The sequence below is a fragment of the Rhamphochromis longiceps genome, linkage group LG15 (genome assembly GCF_057381845.1).
Source record: "Rhamphochromis longiceps isolate RC_006_pf linkage group LG15, R_longiceps_female_GT1.1, whole genome shotgun sequence".
NCBI lineage: Eukaryota > Metazoa > Chordata > Actinopteri > Cichliformes > Cichlidae > Rhamphochromis > Rhamphochromis longiceps.
Genome location: NC_140571.1, coordinates 25,222,775 through 25,242,172, shown reverse-complemented (window position 1 = coordinate 25,242,172; position 19,398 = coordinate 25,222,775). Strand labels below are relative to the sequence as shown.

Here is a 19,398-nt window from a genome sequence, read left to right as displayed (position 1 = left end):
AGGGTAGGAGTGAAGGCTATGATAAGGTGCGAAGAGAGTAACTGTGGTGCTGCATAAGAAAGTCCTGAGGGGCAGAGAGGTATGTGATGGGTTGAGATTACATCAGAGAGAGGCTCTGAGCCCCTTCTTGTTTGCACTGGTGATGGAGAGGCTGACAGATGAGATCAGGCAAGAGTCTCCGTGGATGATGTTTTCAGACAACCACAGAAAGGATTTGTGAATGTAGTGAAGGTGGACATGCAGGGGGTTGGTGTGACTGAGGAGGATGCTAGAAATAGAGAGATGGAGGCGGATGATCCACTGTAGCGACCTCTAAAGGGAGCAGCCGAAAGAAGAAGAAGCACAAATAATTCTTCTAATGCTTTTCTTTTATTCTCAGTACTAAGCTATGTAAAGGAAGTCAAGGTTGTTTCCTCCTACAATCACTTTGGTCATGCTGTTCTTACAAGTGTGGAGGTGCCAGATGGTTTAGACTTGTTTAGATTGGTGCTCTGTCTCCCTTTATCCAAACTAAAACTTTGATGGGGTTTTTTATCTTCACTAAACACTTTTTTGCTTTGTGTTTATTATTGTGCTACTGCAAGTATTTCATATATTAGTCAGTTGATTGTTACTGTAGGGCAGCTCTAGGACAATCCCAGATGTGATGTAGCTTGCTTTTATCCAGCAGATACGACATCTCATGAGGAGGTTCGAACCCTGTACCCTGACCCTCCTGCTGACGCACAAAGTCTGGACATCCAGCAGCAGGCCCTTCTACGTGAACAACAGCACAACAGTTTCTATTTCTTTTAATATTAGAAGTCAGTTATTCATTAATGAATACAAATGGTGACTGAAGTTATTTAGACAGGACATTAAACAATAAACTTCCAATAAATTATGAACAATGTGTGACTGAATGTGTTCAGTGAAAGACTTTGAAAATATCGCAGCATAAAACCAGTGTAAAAGTACTCAGACTACTTTTGGGGGTATTTATTTGATGATGCAACCAGAAAATGTGCAGGTTGTGAGTTTAACATTTTCAACACTGGAGAAGAAGTACATGTACACAGACTAGCTAATGACAAACATTTTTTTTAAATTAACCTTTATTTAAACAGGTTGTTCATTTTTCTGAGCTTATCTGGTGTCCAGTTTCGGTGGCAGTAGCATAAGCAGAGAAGACCCAGACCTTACTCTCCCGAGCCAGCTCCTCCATTATTTGGGGGACACTGAGGCATTCTCTGCTGAGTGCTGTGATCTCCCCAACATGTCCTGGGTGTGTCCTGTCTGTCCTGGTGGGACATGCCTGGAACATCTCACCCAGGAGGCGTTCAAGAGGCACCCTTGTCAGATGCCTGAACCTCCTCAACTGGCTCGTTTAGATGTAGAGGAGTAGCAGTTAACTCGGAATGAGACAGACAGCACCTACTGCTGGGGTGGGCCTACAGGAGGGAGAGCTCATGTCGTCTCTTCAGGACACATCACTGGACCCCAAGAAGCTCTCCCCGGAGCTCCCTTTGGCTGCTGGGGTCGGCATACGTTCAACTTTAAAATCACTCTTGGTTCTTGGCTAGCTTTGTGTTAGCATCCTTTGTGTACTGATGCTTGCAAGAAGCTAAAGTTGCTTTGGCAGAATTTTCTTTCTCATATATGCACACATAAGGAGAGAGATGTTTTATAAGCTTTAGTCATCACCGTGCACTTTTCCTGAGTCACACAAAATACAGCAATCTGGCACCTTCCCACAGGGTCTTGCACGAGTATTAAACATGTTCATTTGTGCTTTGGACTGTCACCAGATTTCTTCTAGAAGTTTCTTGCCAGTCAGCAACTATCTTGGCAACACCACTTGAGTTTGTGTGTTGCATGCTAACATCCTTATCATATGTGTAATAATACTAAAGCTTCATCTTATGCACACACAAAAAACAAATATGGCTCCTTCGTGCAGGGTTTTCTGGTATGTTCATTTATGCTTCCCAATTTAAAAAAAAAAAAAGAAAAAAAAAAAGAAAAAGCAAAGTTCTTGCTTCTCAGCCACTGCGGCCACATCCTCACCGTTTTTTAGGCAGTTATATAAACATACTGTGAGTGAGTCATAAGCTTAAATACAATAGTTGAAGGAACAAAAACTTAATGTTTAAAAATACCAGTCAAATCTGATTAAAGTAAATAAATAATAAGTATACAATGTAGTTTTAAGACTTCTCAATGTTTCGTAACATTAATGTTCTATGAACTCGTGAGTCCAGAAATCTGAATGTCATGAAAAGTATTTATTATTCGTGTATTATTATTTTACAATACAAGGTTGTTTTTTTCCTGATACTTCATGCAAACCACATTTCTCCAGGCCTGTCCTAATCAGCTTACTCAGTATCACTAGATCCAATGCTGCTCCTCCAGCAGAGCACACAAAAGTAGGAGAGACCAGAGATGCCATGGCTTAGTTAGGAGACTGTTTGCTTCAAGGCCACTAGAGGGTGCTGCCATAAAACTACAATAAATGAATTGACCTTTTGACCTGCTCACACTCTTTTATGCAAAACCCTGTTGATGTTACACACACACACACACACACACACAAAGAGATTCTAGGTCTCACCAACCGTGGGCAAAAAGATGACAGTCAATAAAATTCTAAAATTTTATTTATAAACACAATGAATAGTAGTTAGAAGTCCAGTGTCCCATTTAGGTACAAAGTAAAAACACACAGTCCAAGGCCAGAGCCAGCTATGCCACAAAGCCAGTTGCACTCCACACGTTGTTCACTTCAACAGGGGTAGCAATTGTCCTCTGAGACCCACCACCCTGTAAGTAGAAAGCCTGCACAGAGCGACAAAATAAGACAATACACTATATAATTCACAGCCCATCCATCCCAAACATATCAGATCATTAGAGGTTTTGTCACATTACATACCTGCACTGAGAGACAAAATAACACAGCAGTGTTTGTAATGTGGGCTATAAGTAGACTAGCATATCAGTGCAATCAATTACACCTGCCTCCAATTAGTCCAGCCCTTTTACAGTCATTGACTGGGTGAGAAAACACGAGCAAATCAACCCAAGAGACAAGCAGGAAGACTCTCTGAAGGCTCCTGTGGCTGCACAGGCAGTCTTACAATTACGAGGTTGGAGAGTTGTTGTTTCAAAATGTTCACACTGATTTCACATGCTCATTAACTCACAACCAGCTGACCATATATATTTCTGCTGCTGAGCTGCTTTTTGATGGAGATTTTCTGAATTTATTTTGCTACCATAAGAGCAGACTCCATGCTGAAAGCATGTGCACTGTCACTTGCAATGAGTGGCACTAATGACGCTAAATTTAATTACAGGTCATGGACAGCCTTCATAAATGCTCATATTACTCACCCACACTGAATTCCAGCACAGGTTCATCTGGGTCCTGACTATTTCCTGCAAAGTAACACAAACGTCATCAGAACATTAAGTCAGAGAAACAACATTTGGAGCTTTTGTACATGATAAATTATACTGCAGTAGTAAAACAAAGTCAAGCAGCAGTACATTTATTAAAATCACCTTCAGCTGTAATATTTAAACTGATTTAGTGTCAATTTAGATTATGTTGAGATTAAAATGAAACTAGTACCCTTGTAATGTCTTTTTAAATTAGAGGTAAATATTTGTATATTTTTTACATAATATAATTATATTTACTGGATTTTCTCTCTATTGTAGTTTAGTATTATAGTTATTACTTGTTTTTTATTGACTTGTCTTGTTTTTACAATGATTTGCTCTGAATGCAGCCTTTAAAGAAAAGACTATCTGTTCAGTAACTATCCATCAGACTGGGTCCATGTTACCAGCCAAATGGGTAATAATTAAAGTAAGTTTTGAATTACGTATATTTGGGTGTTTAGGTGACACTTTTGCAAAAAAAAAAATAATAATTAGGTTTAAAAGAACTAAACATGTATGTATTTAAAAACAATAAGTGTGTTAGAATTACTACAGCAACAGCTTGTAGCTCACTGTACTATTTTTGAGCACAACTTTGGTGCTTTTGCCTCATTTTTAAATCAGTGATCCCAGTAGCACAGTCTAAGCAGAGACCTCAGTGCTTGGCAAACAATCAATAGAATCAATATAATTATTAAAAAGAAACAAAATAAATGCCAACCATATAAAAAAAAACATAAACTTAAGGAAAAAACTAAACTTGATTTTGTGTCTTTAGGCTATTGTTAACAGCAAGCATGAGGTTAGTGCATATGTATTATTATTGGAAAGATTACTGCAAAGAAAAAAAGGTTGAACCAGGAGGGGGCGATATTGCTCTTCTTACCATGAGTTACATGCAGGCTATTACTTACCATGTCACTCACATTTATTTCACAAAACAGCTGAACCCACTTAATTCGATTTAATTGTATTTATGCAGAGCTGAATCACAACAACAGTCTCCTCGAGGTGGTATAGATTGTAAGGTAGAAAGTCTACAATTAAAAAGAAAAAACCTCAATACAGTGGGAAGGAACAACTCACTTTTAACAGGAAGCACCCTCTGGCAGAACCACGGTCAGGGAGGGGCAGCCCGCTGCGACCCTTTGGGGATGAGGAGACGAAAAAGGGGACAAAAGACACACTGTGGACGAGAGCCAGAGATGAACAAGAACTAATTATTGAATGCAGAGAGGTGTATAAACACATGGTGGGAATCCCCCAGCAGGGTAGTCCCAGGGTAACTAAGGGAGGATTCATGGTCACCTGATTCAGCCCTAGCTATATGCGTTGGCAAAAAGGTAACTTTGAAACTTAATCTTAAAAGTAGAGATAGTGTCCGTCTCCTGCATTCAAACTGGGAGCTGGTTCCACAGAAGGATGATCCCCTTCTACTTCTAAATATCCTAAAAACCACAAGGAAGCCCACAGTCTGAGAGCAAACTATCAAACTACGAGGTCTTTAAAATAAGATGATTATTCAAGACCTCATGTGTGATGGGAAGGATTCTAAATTTGATGCTGGACCCACAAATCATAAAAGAGAAACACTAACTCACACACACCAGAAAGTGCCAAGAATTATAATTATATGTAATTTAGTTTTGCGTTCCTTTATAATGCTTTCAACTATACAAATAAGACACTTCATGGGGGCGCCTGAGCCTTGTAGACACAACAAATACTGAACAAACCTCATGCGCCCTGTTGTTGACAAAACGATAAAAATGAATGTGTACTTCTGTCTTATTTAGGTCATTTTTGTAGTTTTTGTAGACAGACTACTGTAATTTCTCAATAAAATGTCGCTTATTATCGCTCACTCTCAAGAACAAAAACGTGAGTAATTTCCCAGTAGCTCACCATATTTGGGATCTTCTAACATCCACACTTCATGTTTAAACGGTGGTGCGGAGGCGGTGTACCGTCGCAGGCCGGATGTAGCATTCAGCGCGGTGTGCCTTTTTTTCAGTTGCTAAGCAACAGATTTGTCCCGCCCCTTTCGTTATGACGAGCCGGGCCAGTCCTTTGACTGGTGACGTTTCTTTGTAACGTCACCTGACGTTACAAAGAAACCTTAAACCGACCTTATATATAGACCTGGCTGTTCAGTTGAAACGCATTCACACAGCGGGACAGCAGCGCTTTAAACGTTCAAACACGGAGTTTAACACAAAACAACATTTTAGACATAAAAAACAAAAAAGTGAAATGGCAAGCTCGAACTGTAACACAATGACAAATGATGAAACAGTTCAGACCAATGGGGATAATTCTACAGTACATGCTTTGGTATCCCTCTTGGATAACTTGTTCAGTAGTTTTTCGATCAAGCAGTTGGAAGCGCTTACCTCAGGCTATCCGGATTGCTTCCCCGCTAAGCGGCTTGTAGGTTTTGTAGAGGACGTAATGGACCTGTGTGCACAGTCACTAGCAGTATCACCGCTGAGGTCTTCCCAGAACTCCCCTGTACATGAAAACTGTTCTGTCCACACCACTACTGGCAAAACGGTTTTGTCACGTGTGAAATTTTTGGACGATTCTGCTGAGCAGGAGTTTGATACAGCACAGAATATAGATGCTAACAGCCAAGAAACAGCTAACACAGAAGAAAGCTGTCAAAATGCTGACCAACACAGTGCTGCAAAAGCAGAAAACAATCCAATTCCAGATCCCCAGCAGCAGAAATCCTGTGTTGAACATGAAGCCAGCATCCCACCGTTAACAAACGTAAGTCAAACGGAGTCATATAAAAAGATACAGCATCACAGATCTTCTGTAGACTGTGAGCCACCTGAAAAAACCTTAGACTTTGAAAGATGGTTAGAGACATTAATTCAGGCTGTGCTTTCAAAGCTTGGTAAACTTTTAAAGTGCCCTCATTCTCACCAAAAACGTTTGTTGGATCTACTCTTGGACAAATTCAAGGGGATGGATTTGCATTTAGACCGAAAAGTGCAGAATTATTTTGACTGCATTGCTAATGCGATTTTCACTGATATTTGTGACAAATTACATAAATTGTCACTAATATCATTGAAAATGGGGAGGAGTGGGGAGGAGGATTCAATGAATTTAATGGAACAACCAATATTTAATATCATAACTACTTCAGTATTCCAAGAACACCTGTTGGCAGTAACAATTACTGATAGACTGGAATCATATGAAAAGAAAGAAAGATGCAGATTTTCAGTGGAAATCTTTGTGGAAGGACTGATTTCCCAGGTTGCAAAAAAATCAGGCACAGTCTTCAGCATTGAAAGTGCTGAAGCTATCTCCAACCGGCTTACCATGAAAATCTGGACTGAAATCAGGGCCGGATACGACAAAATCCCACCAGAGAAGTTCAAGAAACTCAGCGAGAGGGTTTTCAAATCCCTCTGTAAAAGATGGAAGCATGCATCTTTGGTGACATTCTGGCAATTAAACTTCCAAGATCTTGATGAAGATATTGTTAAAACTTTCAAAAGAAAGATATTCACAGAACCAAGTTGCATATCTAAGTGCTTCTCATCGGTGCGTGCATTTTTTGGGAGGTGTAAGGGAAGAAACAAAGTTTCCACTTTATAGTGACATCGTGATATCAACAGCAAAATATTTTCTAAAACTCACTGGACACTTTAAATGAGCTAGTTTTACATTTAGATCAGATCAAGTCATTTTTGAAATCCCCAGGAATGGTCGCGGCAGATGGCCACCCCGCCCTGAGCCTGGTTCTGTCGAAGGTTTCTTCCTCTTAAAAGGGAGTTTTTCCTTCCCACTGTCGCCTCGTGCTTGCTCAGAGGGGTTTGTTCTTTTGGGGTTTTCTTTTTAATACTGTAAGTTGTTACCTTACAGTGTGAAGCACCTTGAAAACACCATTGTTTCCTTTGGTGCTATACAGATTGAAGTGACTTGCACTGATAACATAACTAAGCTGGGACTTTAATTTAACATCAATAAAATTATAAAAATATTACATCTTGATTTCTGCTTGTTTTCATTGTCTGTGACTTAATGAATACAAATGTGTAATTTAACAGATTCTTTCTTTATGTTAGTCTGACCGGTGATTCCACGTTGGCCTTAGGTGTTGGCGCGGATACGCTGCAGCCCCTGAGCCATTAATGGCCCAGCACACTACAGTAAAAACAAAACAACAGCCATCTGTCCAACTAGGAAAGGAAAATAATAAACTGCCTCCTTGGAGGCAACCTGACTCAAAACAGTTGCAGTCCAACTCAGACCGACTGCAATCACTCTCAGGCAGATTGATGAAGATCTGCAAATAACTGTTGTCTAATTTATAAACGCAGACAGATTGCCAACACGTCTGTTCACAATAGAGGACTGTACTTACATGGTTGCAAACTGGTTGTTATCTTGCTTATATGAAAACATTACTTTGGAGCAATGAAACTCAAACACATTCATTTTTAAAATGCCTCAAAATGAAATTTTGAAATATTTGGCTTTATGCTTTGAAAGTGCCGTTGTGAGTGGGAGTGTGAAATCCTTACTTGATGTGTTCCCTTTGCCTTTACTGTTTTCAGTTTTATCAGTTTTCAGTTTTATTTGTCATATGCAAGTTAGCACAGGGTCAACATTGCAATGAAATGTGTTTGACGAGCAGCAGTCACTCAGCAGCATGGTACAGTAGAAGAAAATATAATAAAATATAATAAAATAAAATAAAAAATAGAAAAATAGTAAAGAGCAAAATATTAGAGAGACGTGGTAAAAGAGAAAAGATGACTAAAAATATATATATATATATGTATCTATAAATATATGTACACTAGTGATTAAATAAGAAAATCTTGAAAAGAAATATGACGGGAGGTCAGATGGGATATTGCACAGGAATGAGCAGCAGAAAATTACAGTATTACTCAGACTTTTAATAGTCATATTGTCAGTTTTGGCCGACGGTCATGGGTCACTTCCACTAAAATAGCACGAGACTGGAGTAAAATGTACTTTATTAATGAGAACACATGGTGATACAGCAAAGAATCCAACCCTTCTGAAAAGCAAATGGCTTCCTGTTATACTCTACCTGATTCAGGTGAGCATCTGGAATAGACCAAGTCTGGGGGTCAGCAAACCAAAGGGAAACAAAACCCTCCCCATAAGAAAACCACTACAATATAACCAACACGTTCTCACTCCCAAAGCGTAACATTTTACGCTAGGTGACAAATCGTCACCATATTACGTTTTCGGCTACCCACCACGTTCCTGAATGACGACCTCGGAAAAAAGAGGAAATATGAGAACTGTCTGGACTGAATCTACACATGTTTGCTCTTTTTCTTCAAATCGCTTAGAAACACGCTATTTAACATCATTAAAGTCCTGGTTAAGGTCAGGAATAAGGTTATGGTCAGGGCTAGGGATAAGGTTAGGTTTAGGGCTGGAATACAGGGCTGGAACGTCTATTACCGCGGGAGCGTCATTGAACTGGATTCCAGCCATAGCCCGCCGCGTACCATAAGAACGCCGAAGGTCTCCTTTCACGTTCCTCAGGAACGCCGCGGGACGTGACAAAACGTCGACATGTTACGCCTCGGGAGTGAGAACGGGCTGATATAACACATCATAGACATATGAAGATTTGTAACAAGTCCTATAAATAACTCCATAACATATAAACTTCAGTCTCTTCTATATACATTAAAACAGCGGTCCCCAACCTTTTTTGCGCCACGGACCGGTTTATGCCCGACAATATTTTCACGGACCGGCCTTTAAGGTGTCACAGATAAATACAACAAAATAAAACTAGTACCGGTACCGGAAAAAAAGAAGATTTATTCATAACACACGTGAAAGACCCAGGAAAACAGAGTTAAAGATAAAAACGATAACAAAATAACGATAAAAAACGATAAAAACTCTGAAAACCATACATTTCACACCCGAGCCTCATCTCTCGACCAAACGACGGTCCGTGGCCCGGCGGTTGGGGACCGCTGCATTAAAACACCTTAACCACAGTTAGGTTTCAGCCCTCGCTGACTCAGAACAAAGTAAGACAATCAGAGTTCGATTGGTTTTTACTTGTGCAGGGGAAGCCTGGTCGGATTCTCAGAGTTGCAAGCTCTACACCCAAACTCAGACAACTCCAACTCCAGCCTCCACTCGCAGCCTTTTATTGAATGAAAACAGTTACACAACCGCCCATTGTAAACCCCATATGTTGTGTGGTAAAAGCTAAGGCACTGTGTGTGTGTGTGTGTGTGTGTGTGTGTGTGTGTGTGTGTGTGTGTGTCTGTATACGTGACTTCCTGCTTACAAACGTTTTAACCGCATCTCTAGTCATAAAAGGGTCATCTCCCCTCAACCTCGTATATGGCTTAACCTCTCTAACAGTCCACCATTTACATGGTGAGCCCATAAAGGGCAGGAAGTGAACATTCCTTACCAAATAAGGAAACCAGAATCTTACATAGATTGTGCCTGCAGTTGAAAACTATAGCTAGTAACATCCCCAACATCCTACATGTGGGGGAGAAACAGAAAATATCTGAACATACAGTTCAAGACAAGGTCCAAGCACAATAATGACAACTTTTAACAAAATCACTCCAACACACTCCCCTAGCCTGGCACATTGGTTTTCTCCAGGAGCTCATAAGCAGGTGATTGAGCTGCTTTTACTCTTTACAAAGTGAGTACTGTTAACACTTCTCTTTTTACATATACAACTAATTTAGGTTACAGACAAATGATTAAATGTGAACAGCTCTAACACGGGTTCTTTTCCTGACACAGGTAGGATGGCCAGTCCCCCTGTCTCTTCACCTTTAACGAGTCACTTAAATAACAACCCAAAAAGCCTAATAAAGAATCACAATCAACCAGTGTGTGTTTTTCTTCATTACGGTTTTTAAATACAAATCAGTCAGTCAATTAATAAAAATACAAGTAAGGGTAATGGAACCCCTGGTCTCCATTACACACATAAATACCATAAAGACACTAAGTCGTAGAGCTCTGAACTCCTTGCTTCTATGATATTTACACTTCTTCTTGGCCTTCTCCTTCACTCTGAGTCACTCCAGGATAAACGCATCAGCTCAGACATACAATAATTAAAATATGTGTAGGTGACCGTTTGGCAGAAGACGATGTCGAGGCGGTACTGCAGTGACACGTCCGTGGCTATCGTCGGGGCGGTGTCCTGCATCAGAAGGAAGTCAATAGACTTCTTGGCTTTGTTGCTCATCATGGCGCTGTAGTCCGTGGGCGTGGCCTGCAAAAAGTGTAAATAAACCATCAGAGACCAAACACAAATATGCCTTCCAACCACTAGTTTAGACAACATCTTGCAAAGAGTGTGTATTTCAGAGTGCAGTTGTTTTTAAATTTGACAGAAACAGAAATAAAGACGGAAGAGAAGGACAACAGGGAAAGCAGAAGCACCGACACACTGAAATCTTTTAGGGTCAAGCTCCAGAACTAGCCACAAATCCTGCTGGAAAGAACCTAAAAATACTTAAAAATACTTGCAGAGATCGAATGGAGCCGTTAACTCAAAAGCCTGGTGTCAGGCATGTTCTTTAATAAATAAGAAACGAGCTGATATGTTACAGACCCCAGTCTTTACGTAAAGAAAAAGCTGACATTTAGAGAGAGAGGTCTGGGCTTCTCTGCTTGGGCTGCTGCCCCCGCGACCCGGCTCCGGATAAAGTGGAAGAAAGTGGATGGATGAATGAATCTTGAAAATGAACAAGTCTTCCAGTACAGAGTAAAATGTGAGAGTGAAAATATTGCGTGTACTTAAAACCCCTGGAGGGTCTTGGGTCGATTTGTGGCTATTTTCAAATTTTGATTACATGCCATTTGCACAGTGTTGAATGGACTATAGCCAAATTCTCCAAAAAAAAAGTTTGATATGATTTTATTTCAAAATTCAAGTCTGACTTCCTTCAATTAGCTTCAGTGGCTAAGCTACAGACAAACTTACACTATTTTGCTTAGTGGTCGATTTGTGCCCCATTGAAACCCATTATAAACGCTATTTTTCACTGCAAATTAATTACGGTCAAAGGGATCGTTGATGTTTAGCGTTCATTTTCATTTTGCAGGACGGGCCTTAGAGTTGTAATGTTTTTATTTGTCCACCGGGTGGCGCCCTTGCTCCACATTTGACCCCGGGCTGGAAAACAGCGGGCTGCTTAGATAGACCTGCGGGAAATGAAGCCTCATTTCCGGCGTGCAGCAGCGGCTTCGCCCGCTGATCGGGCGGGACAATTTTTTGGTCCCTAGGACCGTGAGAGGGTGCTTTTTTTTTTTTTTTAGTCAACAGGAAATGACGTATTTGTTGTCACGTGGTATCGGGCGTGTGTGCTGGAAAAACGGGTCCCCGGTTATCGTGCCCCGGTAACAATGGCGTGTCCAGCGGGGTGGCCTGCCAGGCCACCCCCCAAACCAGACTGGCCACCCCAGGTGCCACCCCAAAGGCAAAACAATAAAATTCAATCAAATATCAAATGTCCGATTATGTTTTCACGGTGACGCTCAGATATCCGAGTGTAAGTGAATGCAGCATCGCTTCTGCGCTATGTGCATCACGTTAGCAAAGGTAGGAGAGCCAAGCGCGAAAGACGGCACTGCAGGAAACAATTTTTCGGTGAAAGAAAATGAGGACAGAATAAATGTCCCGGTAAGTAATATCAAGTTTGTTGAGTTTAGTAAACTTCGGTGAAATTAGAATACCAAGGAAAAAAATAACACTTAAAGAATTATTGCAGCTGTGGAATATTTCAGACAGTATGCTACTGAGGGCAGCTAACATAAGAGTTATGCGTTATAAGATATAATCTAAGTCGTAACATTGCTGTATGGAGCTGCAGATTTGGTTGCAGGTTAACATAGCTGGACTGGCCATCGGGCATACCGGGCATATCCCCAGTGACTTATTTTTTATTTTTTTTGTAATGGCATGAACAATGAGAGGTGGTGGATTGGCCAGATGCAGGTCGATGTGTAGAAATAACTCCGTTGTTTGGTGGTGGCTATGACGGGGCTTCCACAGAGGCAACAGGTGGATGAGGGAAGGGGAGGCAGGAGGAGAGACCCGAAGCAGCCACCAGTCCGAGTGTCAGGTGAACTGAACTTCAGGTAAGAAGTTATGACCTGCAGTCTATCTGGGTCAGATATAAACCAAGTTTAGGTGGAGTTTATTTTCATGTTGCTGACTTTTTACTGTCAGTTGCAATAACTCATACTGCGTTCTAGCCAGTTTGACGGAGTTTTTATACAGCTGGGTGGGTGCTATGATGTTACTGATAGTGAACTTTATTTTATTCATAAGGTTAGTAGAGTTGCCAACGGCTCCTTAAAAAAATGGAATGGTCCCTCATTCAGAGAAAATATTACACGTTTCATATTGAGCTGAGAAGAGACGCAGTTTGTCCCGGACTTTAGCTAGAATGGAAAAAAGACACAAAGCTGGATTTATTCTGTCTTTATGCTGCACAGCTGCCTCTTCTCTCATTCTCTCCCCCTCCCTCTCCTGTTGCTACTTCAATCATGAAACTGATCAATGATCAGCTGATCGGCTTTTCTCTCTTGTTTATCGCCCACTTTGCGCCAGAAAGAGGAAACCAGCAGATGTTGCGCTAAACAACAGCAGCACGTTTAAGCTTGATCGGCTGTTGTTAGAATGTATTTAATATTAATTTCTAGTATCAGCTGATGTTTGCTGGAGCCACAGCTGTAAAGCTGCTGGTCATGATGTCTGTTTAGATATGTGGTGAGAGGGAAACATGAAGATGAAACCAGGAGATGTCCTTACTGAACCATCAGAGCTGAACAGGTGATGGAGAAACAGGTTTACCTTTTAGGTGACATGAATGAGTTGAAGGGAAGTTATGAACTGTTTCTGAGAGACAAATAACACCAGGATCCTTTTTTATGTAGCAGACAGCTGGTAACTGTGCAGGGGCGGGTCTAGCAAAGTTTTGCCAGGGGGCCAGGTAGGGCATTAACAGGGAAAGGTGGGCACAAAGAAATACTTTTCTTTCTTATTCTCATTTAAAATACCTAGTTTTTATTAAATAATTATCTAAATCTTACAACCAAAGTTTTTATCTGACGTAAAATGTATAGAAATCATACATATACCAACAAGACTGTACATCACTGTCACAACAGGGTTTGTTTTCAGTCAAAGTCTTTATGGCTTTACTACCTGGTGGGTCGGTCTGTAGTAAAAATGCCCAATTTTTTTGTCCCAGTCCAGCCCTGCAGGTTAATACTGGCAGTGTCACCATGCCAGCTGACTGTATTTTATCATCAGCCAGTGTTGTTCTTTATCAATATTACCAAAGTTTACGATAAGGCAGCATAGAAAGTATTTACTTGCTTTCAGGTTTTATTCAAATGTTAGTCTTTTCAGTTGTTTCCCCACTTTTTTCCTGTTTCAAAATCAAACACCAGTTTGTGAGAAGATTATCTTCTTTTTTTAACAGGCAGATAAAGTTTTGCATTGGCATTGGCTAATTTGTCAATTGTTTGTTACAAATGTTCGTATTTTAATTTTCAAAAATGTTTTTGCCCAAAACATATGTGCACTATATGTCAGTAAAAATACTATGCAAATATTGCTGTCCTTGACTGCTGAGTAAACACTGACAAAGCACTGATTGTATCTCTTGTACTTTATCAACGCAGTATCTAAAAACTTTGCACCGTAGTGGTTAAAATCTCATTCTAATAAGAGTTAAAAGTGCATTTGGTTATTAGGTTTATAGGATTATTGAATTATGGTTAAGGGTTGGTAGAATTTTTTTTTAAAACATTATCTGCCAATTAAATCTGCCACCCTTCTCCAAATCTGTGCCCCTACCTGGCCCCCCCAACAAAAATTTTCTAGACACGCCACTGTACACAGATGGTCTGAATTTGTGAAGCGAGTGGTATCGCATTTATCGAAGTCGGCTCCTCGTTGTTTTTTCTAAGCCACGATTAGGCTCATTGAGAGCAGGCATGTGCATGCAGACAGTGTTTGTTTTTACATCTGGTGGGTAACGTCCCTCCCTATATTTTTGGAACAGTACCTCTGAAGCTTGATTTAGATTTCTGCAGGAAATTTACGTTCTAACTTCAGATGTAACACCTCTTAACACTAAACCGGTCCATCATGCTGTTGTTTCCAGTTACAGCGTATATTTCCTGCTGAAGCATATTTCAGGCATAAGACAGAAACATTACAAAAATATACACCTGCAGGCCACTCTATTGTCTTTATTTGACTAAATGCACTAAATTGCTGCCACAAGCTTTTGAACACATGTACCTAATAAAGTGGCTGGTGAGTGTCCTCAGTCCCAGCTCGGATACAGATGTGTCGGTGTGTCTTTGTTCCCTGCAGTAGTGCCCTCTCCAGCTCAGTCATCATCCACATACCCCAGGACACTGTCCGAGCCAAAGAGATCATCGCCTACGTCAACACGCTGAAGACTCAGGTCAGCTATTACGCAGAGAGGCTGTCTCAAGCTGCCAAAGACCAATCGGCCAGCGGACTGGAGTGGACGCTCGCCAGTCTGGTTGACAAGGTACTAAAAGTGTTTGACGTTACGTGGGGACGCTTCATATTTCATTCATACCCTCTTCCTTTCAGACCCGTCAGCTGGTGGCAGTGTGCGGCTGCAAGCTGCTAGCTTCAGCTATTTAGGCCCTGAACGCAGTACGAGTACATCGCAACCAAAGCTTCTCCTTCCGCTGAGTCTGAACAAGTAGTGCTCCGCAATGACCAGGATACGCTGAGAGCAAAGTACAGCGGTCACAACAGCCAGTCGTCACTGCACGTGGACTGGCACGAAGAGGAGTGGGTGAGTTGATCAGCAGTTATTGGCTGTTTTCTGATTCCAGATTTTTTATTTCTTTAGCATGACAACAGACAAGCTTAGTTTCTTGGCACACATTGTGGATACAGCTTGATATCTTAACTACACTCTGAACTCTGTTTGTCTTTTCTTGTTGCTTCTTCTTCTTCTTGAGTCATCCCTCTCATGTTGATTTCCAGCTCAGGTCACTCCTTACTTTTAAGAAGTTGGAGGATTCGTGAGCAGATTTTTCCTTCACCATATCAGCCGACTTTATTCTATGAGAAAATACTCTTAAATGACTCGTCTTTAAAAAGTGTTCAGTGTTTTATGTCTGGTCTGTGTGTCATCTTTGTCTTTACAATGTTGCAGCAATACTTTAGTAATGATATGATATGATATGATATGATATGATATACCTTTATTAGTCCCACAAGGGGAAATTTAAATGTTGGTTTAGTGTAAGCTCAGCTTTTTAACTAATGTAAGAAGTGTTATGACTGACTCGTTTTTAATACCTAAATCTGGCCTCAGTGCACAAACCTAAATGAATCGGTACATATGAAAGCGCCCAAGTCACGAGCTGTGTTCAAGGACATGGATAAAACAAAAAGGTTCAAATTTGTGCCCAAAAACCCCACAAATCAGTGTCACTGTTTTAAAATCTGCTGCGAGACCGCTCTAAATGTCAGCTTTTTCTTTACGTAAAGACTGGGGTCTGTAACATATCAGCTCGTTTCTTATTTATTAAAGAACATGCCTGACACCAGGCTTTTGAGTTAACGGCTCCATTCGATCTCTGCAAGTATTTTTAAGTATTTTTAGGTTCTTTCCAGCAGGATTTGTGGCTAGTTCTGGAGCTTGACCCTAAAAGATTTCAGTGTGTCGGTGCTTCTGCTTTCCCTGTTGTCCTTCTCTTCCGTCTTTATTTCTGTTTCTGTCAAATTTAAAAACAACTGCACTCTGAAATACACACTCTTTGCAAGATGTTGTCTAAACTAGTGGTTGGAAGGCATATTTGTGTTTGGTCTCTGATGGTTTATTTACACTTTTTGCAGGCCACGCCCACGGACTACAGCGCCATGATGAGCAACAAAGCCAAGAAGTCTATTGACTTCCTTCTGATGCAGGACACCGCCCCGACGATAGCCACGGACGTGTCACTGCAGTACCGCCTCGACATCGTCTTCTGCCAAACGGTCACCTACACATATTTTAATTATTGTATGTCTGAGCTGATGCGTTTATCCTGGAGTGACTCAGAGTGAAGGAGAAGGCCAAGAAGAAGTGTAAATATCATAGAAGCAAGGAGTTCAGAGCTCTACGACTTAGTGTCTTTATGGTATTTATGTGTGTAATGGAGACCAGGGGTTCCATTACCCTTACTTGTATTTTTATTAATTGACTGACTGATTTGTATTTAAAAACCGTAATGAAGAAAAACACACACTGGTTGATTGTGATTCTTTATTAGGCTTTTTGGGTTGTTATTTAAGTGACTCGTTAAAGGTGAAGAGACAGGGGGACTGGCCATCCTACCTGTGTCAGGAAAAGAACCTGTGTTAGAGCTGTTCACATTTAATCATTTGTCTGTAACCTAAATTAGTTGTATATGTAAAAAGAGAAGTGTTAACAGTACTCACTTTGTAAAGAGTAAAAGCAGCTCAATCACCTGCTTATGAGCTCCTGGAGAAAACCAATGTGCCAGGCTAGGGGAGTGTGTGTTGGAGTGATTTTGTTAAAAGTTGTCATTATTGTGCTTGGACCTTGTCTTGAACTGTATGTTCAGATATTTTCTGTTCCTCCCCCACATGTAGGATGTTGGGGATGTTACTAGCTATAGTTTTCAACTGCAGGCACAATCTATGTAAGATTCTGGTTTCCTTATTTGGTAAGGAATGTTCACTTCCTGCCCTTTATGGGCTCACCATGTAAATGGTGGACTGTTAGAGAGGTTAAGCCATATACGAGGTTGAGGGGAGATGACCCTTTTATGACTAGAGATGCGGTTAAAACGTTTGTAAGCAGGAAGTCACGTATACAGACACACATACACTCTCTCACACACACACACACACACACACACACACACACACACACACACACACAGTGCCTTAGCTTTTACCACACAACATATGGGGTTTACAATGGGCGGTTGTGTAACTGTTTTCATTCAATAAAAGGCTGCGAGTGGAGGCTGGAGTTGGAGTTGTCTGAGTTTGGGTGTAGAGCTTGCAACTCTGAGAATCCGACCAGGCTTCCCCTGCACAAGTAAAAACCAATCGAACTCTGATTGTCTTACTTTGTTCTGAGTCAGCGAGGGCTGAAACCTAACTGTGGTTAAGGTGTTTTAATGCAGCGGTCCCCAACCGCCGGGCCACGGACCGTCGTTTGGTCGAGAGATGAGGCTCGGGTGTGAAATGTATGGTTTTCAGAGTTTTTATCGTTTTTTATCGTTATTTTGTTATCGTTTTTATCTTTAACTCTGTTTTCCTGGGTCTTTCACGTGTGTTATGAATAAATCTTCTTTTTTTCCGGTACCGGTACTAGTTTTATTTTGTTGTATTTATCTGTGACACCTTAAAGGCCGGTCCGTGAAAATATTGTCGGGCATAAACCGGTCCGTGGCGCAAAAAAGGTTGGGGACCGCTGTTTTAATGTATATAGAAGAGACTGAAGTTTATATGTTATGGAGTTATTTATAGGACTTGTTACAAATCTTCATATGTCTATGATGTGTTATATCAGCCCGTTCTCACTCCCGAGGCGTAACATGTCGACGTTTTGTCACGTCCCGCGGCGTTCCTGAGGAACGTGAAAGGAGACCTTCGGCGTTCTTATGGTACGCGGCGGGCTATGGCTGGAATCCAGTTCAATGACGCTCCCGCGGTAATAGACGTTCCAGCCCTGTATTCCAGCCCTAAACCTAACCTTATCCCTAGCCCTGACCATAACCTTATTCCTGACCTTAACCAGGACTTTAATGATGTTAAATAGCGTGTTTCTAAGCGATTTGAAGAAAAAGAGCAAACATGTGTAGATTCAGTCCAGACAGTTCTCATATTTCCTCTTTTTTCCGAGGTCGTCATTCAGGAACGTGGTGGGTAGCCGAAAACGTAATATGGTGACGATTTGTCACCTAGCGTAAAATGTTACGCTTTGGGAGTGAGAACGTGTTGGTTATATTGTAGTGGTTTTCTTATGGGGAGGGTTTTGTTTCCCTTTGGTTTGCTGACCCCCAGACTTGGTCTATTCCAGATGCTCACCTGAATCAGGTAGAGTATAACAGGAAGCCATTTGCTTTTCAGAAGGGTTGGATTCTTTGCTGTATCACCATGTGTTCTCATTAATAAAGTACATTTTACTCCAGTCTCGTGCTATTTTAGTGGAAGTGACCCATGACCGTCGGCCAAAACTGACAATATGACTATTAAAAGTCTGAGTAATACTGTAATTTTCTGCTGCTCATTCCTGTGCAATATCCCATCTGACCTCCCGTCATATTTCTTTTCAAGATTTTCTTATTTAATCACTAGTGTACATATATTTATAGATACATATATATATATATATTTTTAGTCATCTTTTCTCTTTTACCACGTCTCTCTAATATTTTGCTCTTTACTATTTTTCTATTTTTTATTTTATTTTATTATATTTTATTATATTTTCTTCTACTGTACCATGCTGCTGAGTGACTGCTGCTCGTCAAACACATTTCATTGCAATGTTGACCCTGTGCTAACTTGCATATGACAAATAAAACTGAAAACTGATAAAACTGAAAACAGTAAAGGCAAAGGGAACACATCAAGTAAGGATTTCACACTCCCACTCACAACGGCACTTTCAAAGCATAAAGCCAAATATTTCAAAATTTCATTTTGAGGCATTTTAAAAATGAATGTGTTTGAGTTTCATTGCTCCAAAGTAATGTTTTCATATAAGCAAGATAACAACCAGTTTGCAACCATGTAAGTACAGTCCTCTATTGTGAACAGACGTGTTGGCAATCTGTCTGCGTTTATAAATTAGACAACAGTTATTTGCAGATCTTCATCAATCTGCCTGAGAGTGATTGCAGTCGGTCTGAGTTGGACTGCAACTG

General features: G+C 40.7%; 1 protein-coding gene and 1 long non-coding RNA gene across 3 annotated transcripts; one reads left to right on the top strand and one right to left on the bottom strand.

Moving 5' to 3' along the window:
• Nucleotides 1-1,868: 1,868 nt before the first annotated feature.
• LOC146652763 (uncharacterized) lies at nucleotides 1,869-5,938 on the bottom strand. Of its 2 annotated transcripts, none has more exons than XR_014907579.1 (4): nucleotides 5,823-5,938; nucleotides 4,516-4,615; nucleotides 3,376-3,420; nucleotides 1,869-2,817 (listed from the first exon to the last, which is right to left on the bottom strand). It is a non-coding gene; the product is annotated as an uncharacterized LOC146652763 (long non-coding RNA). The 2 variants fall into 2 exon arrangements; XR_014907578.1 differs by lacking the exon at nucleotides 5,823-5,938 and adding an exon at nucleotides 5,335-5,777 and having other exon boundaries at nucleotides 1,872-2,817.
• A 7,467-nt stretch (nucleotides 5,939-13,405) lies between these two features.
• Nucleotides 13,406-19,167, top strand: LOC146652762 (inositol polyphosphate-4-phosphatase type I A-like). Its single transcript, XM_085382700.1, has 3 exons — nucleotides 13,406-15,020; nucleotides 15,086-15,296; nucleotides 16,349-19,167. Exons 1-2 carry the CDS (start codon nucleotides 14,808-14,810, stop codon nucleotides 15,137-15,139), a joined length of 267 nt encoding a protein of 88 aa, XP_085238826.1. The 5' UTR covers nucleotides 13,406-14,807; the 3' UTR covers nucleotides 15,140-15,296; nucleotides 16,349-19,167.
• The last annotated feature ends 231 nt before the right edge of the window (nucleotides 19,168-19,398 follow it).

Excerpts from the sequence above, each read along its gene's own strand:
- LOC146652762 (XM_085382700.1), top strand. The coding sequence starts at position 14,808 with ATGTGTCGGTGTGTCTTTGTTCCCTGCAGTAGTGCCCTCTCCAGCTCA. Across the intron at positions 15,021-15,085 it reads TCGCCAGTCTGGTTGACAAG|ACCCGTCAGCTGGTGGCAGT; the intron begins GTACTAAAAGTG and ends TCTTCCTTTCAG.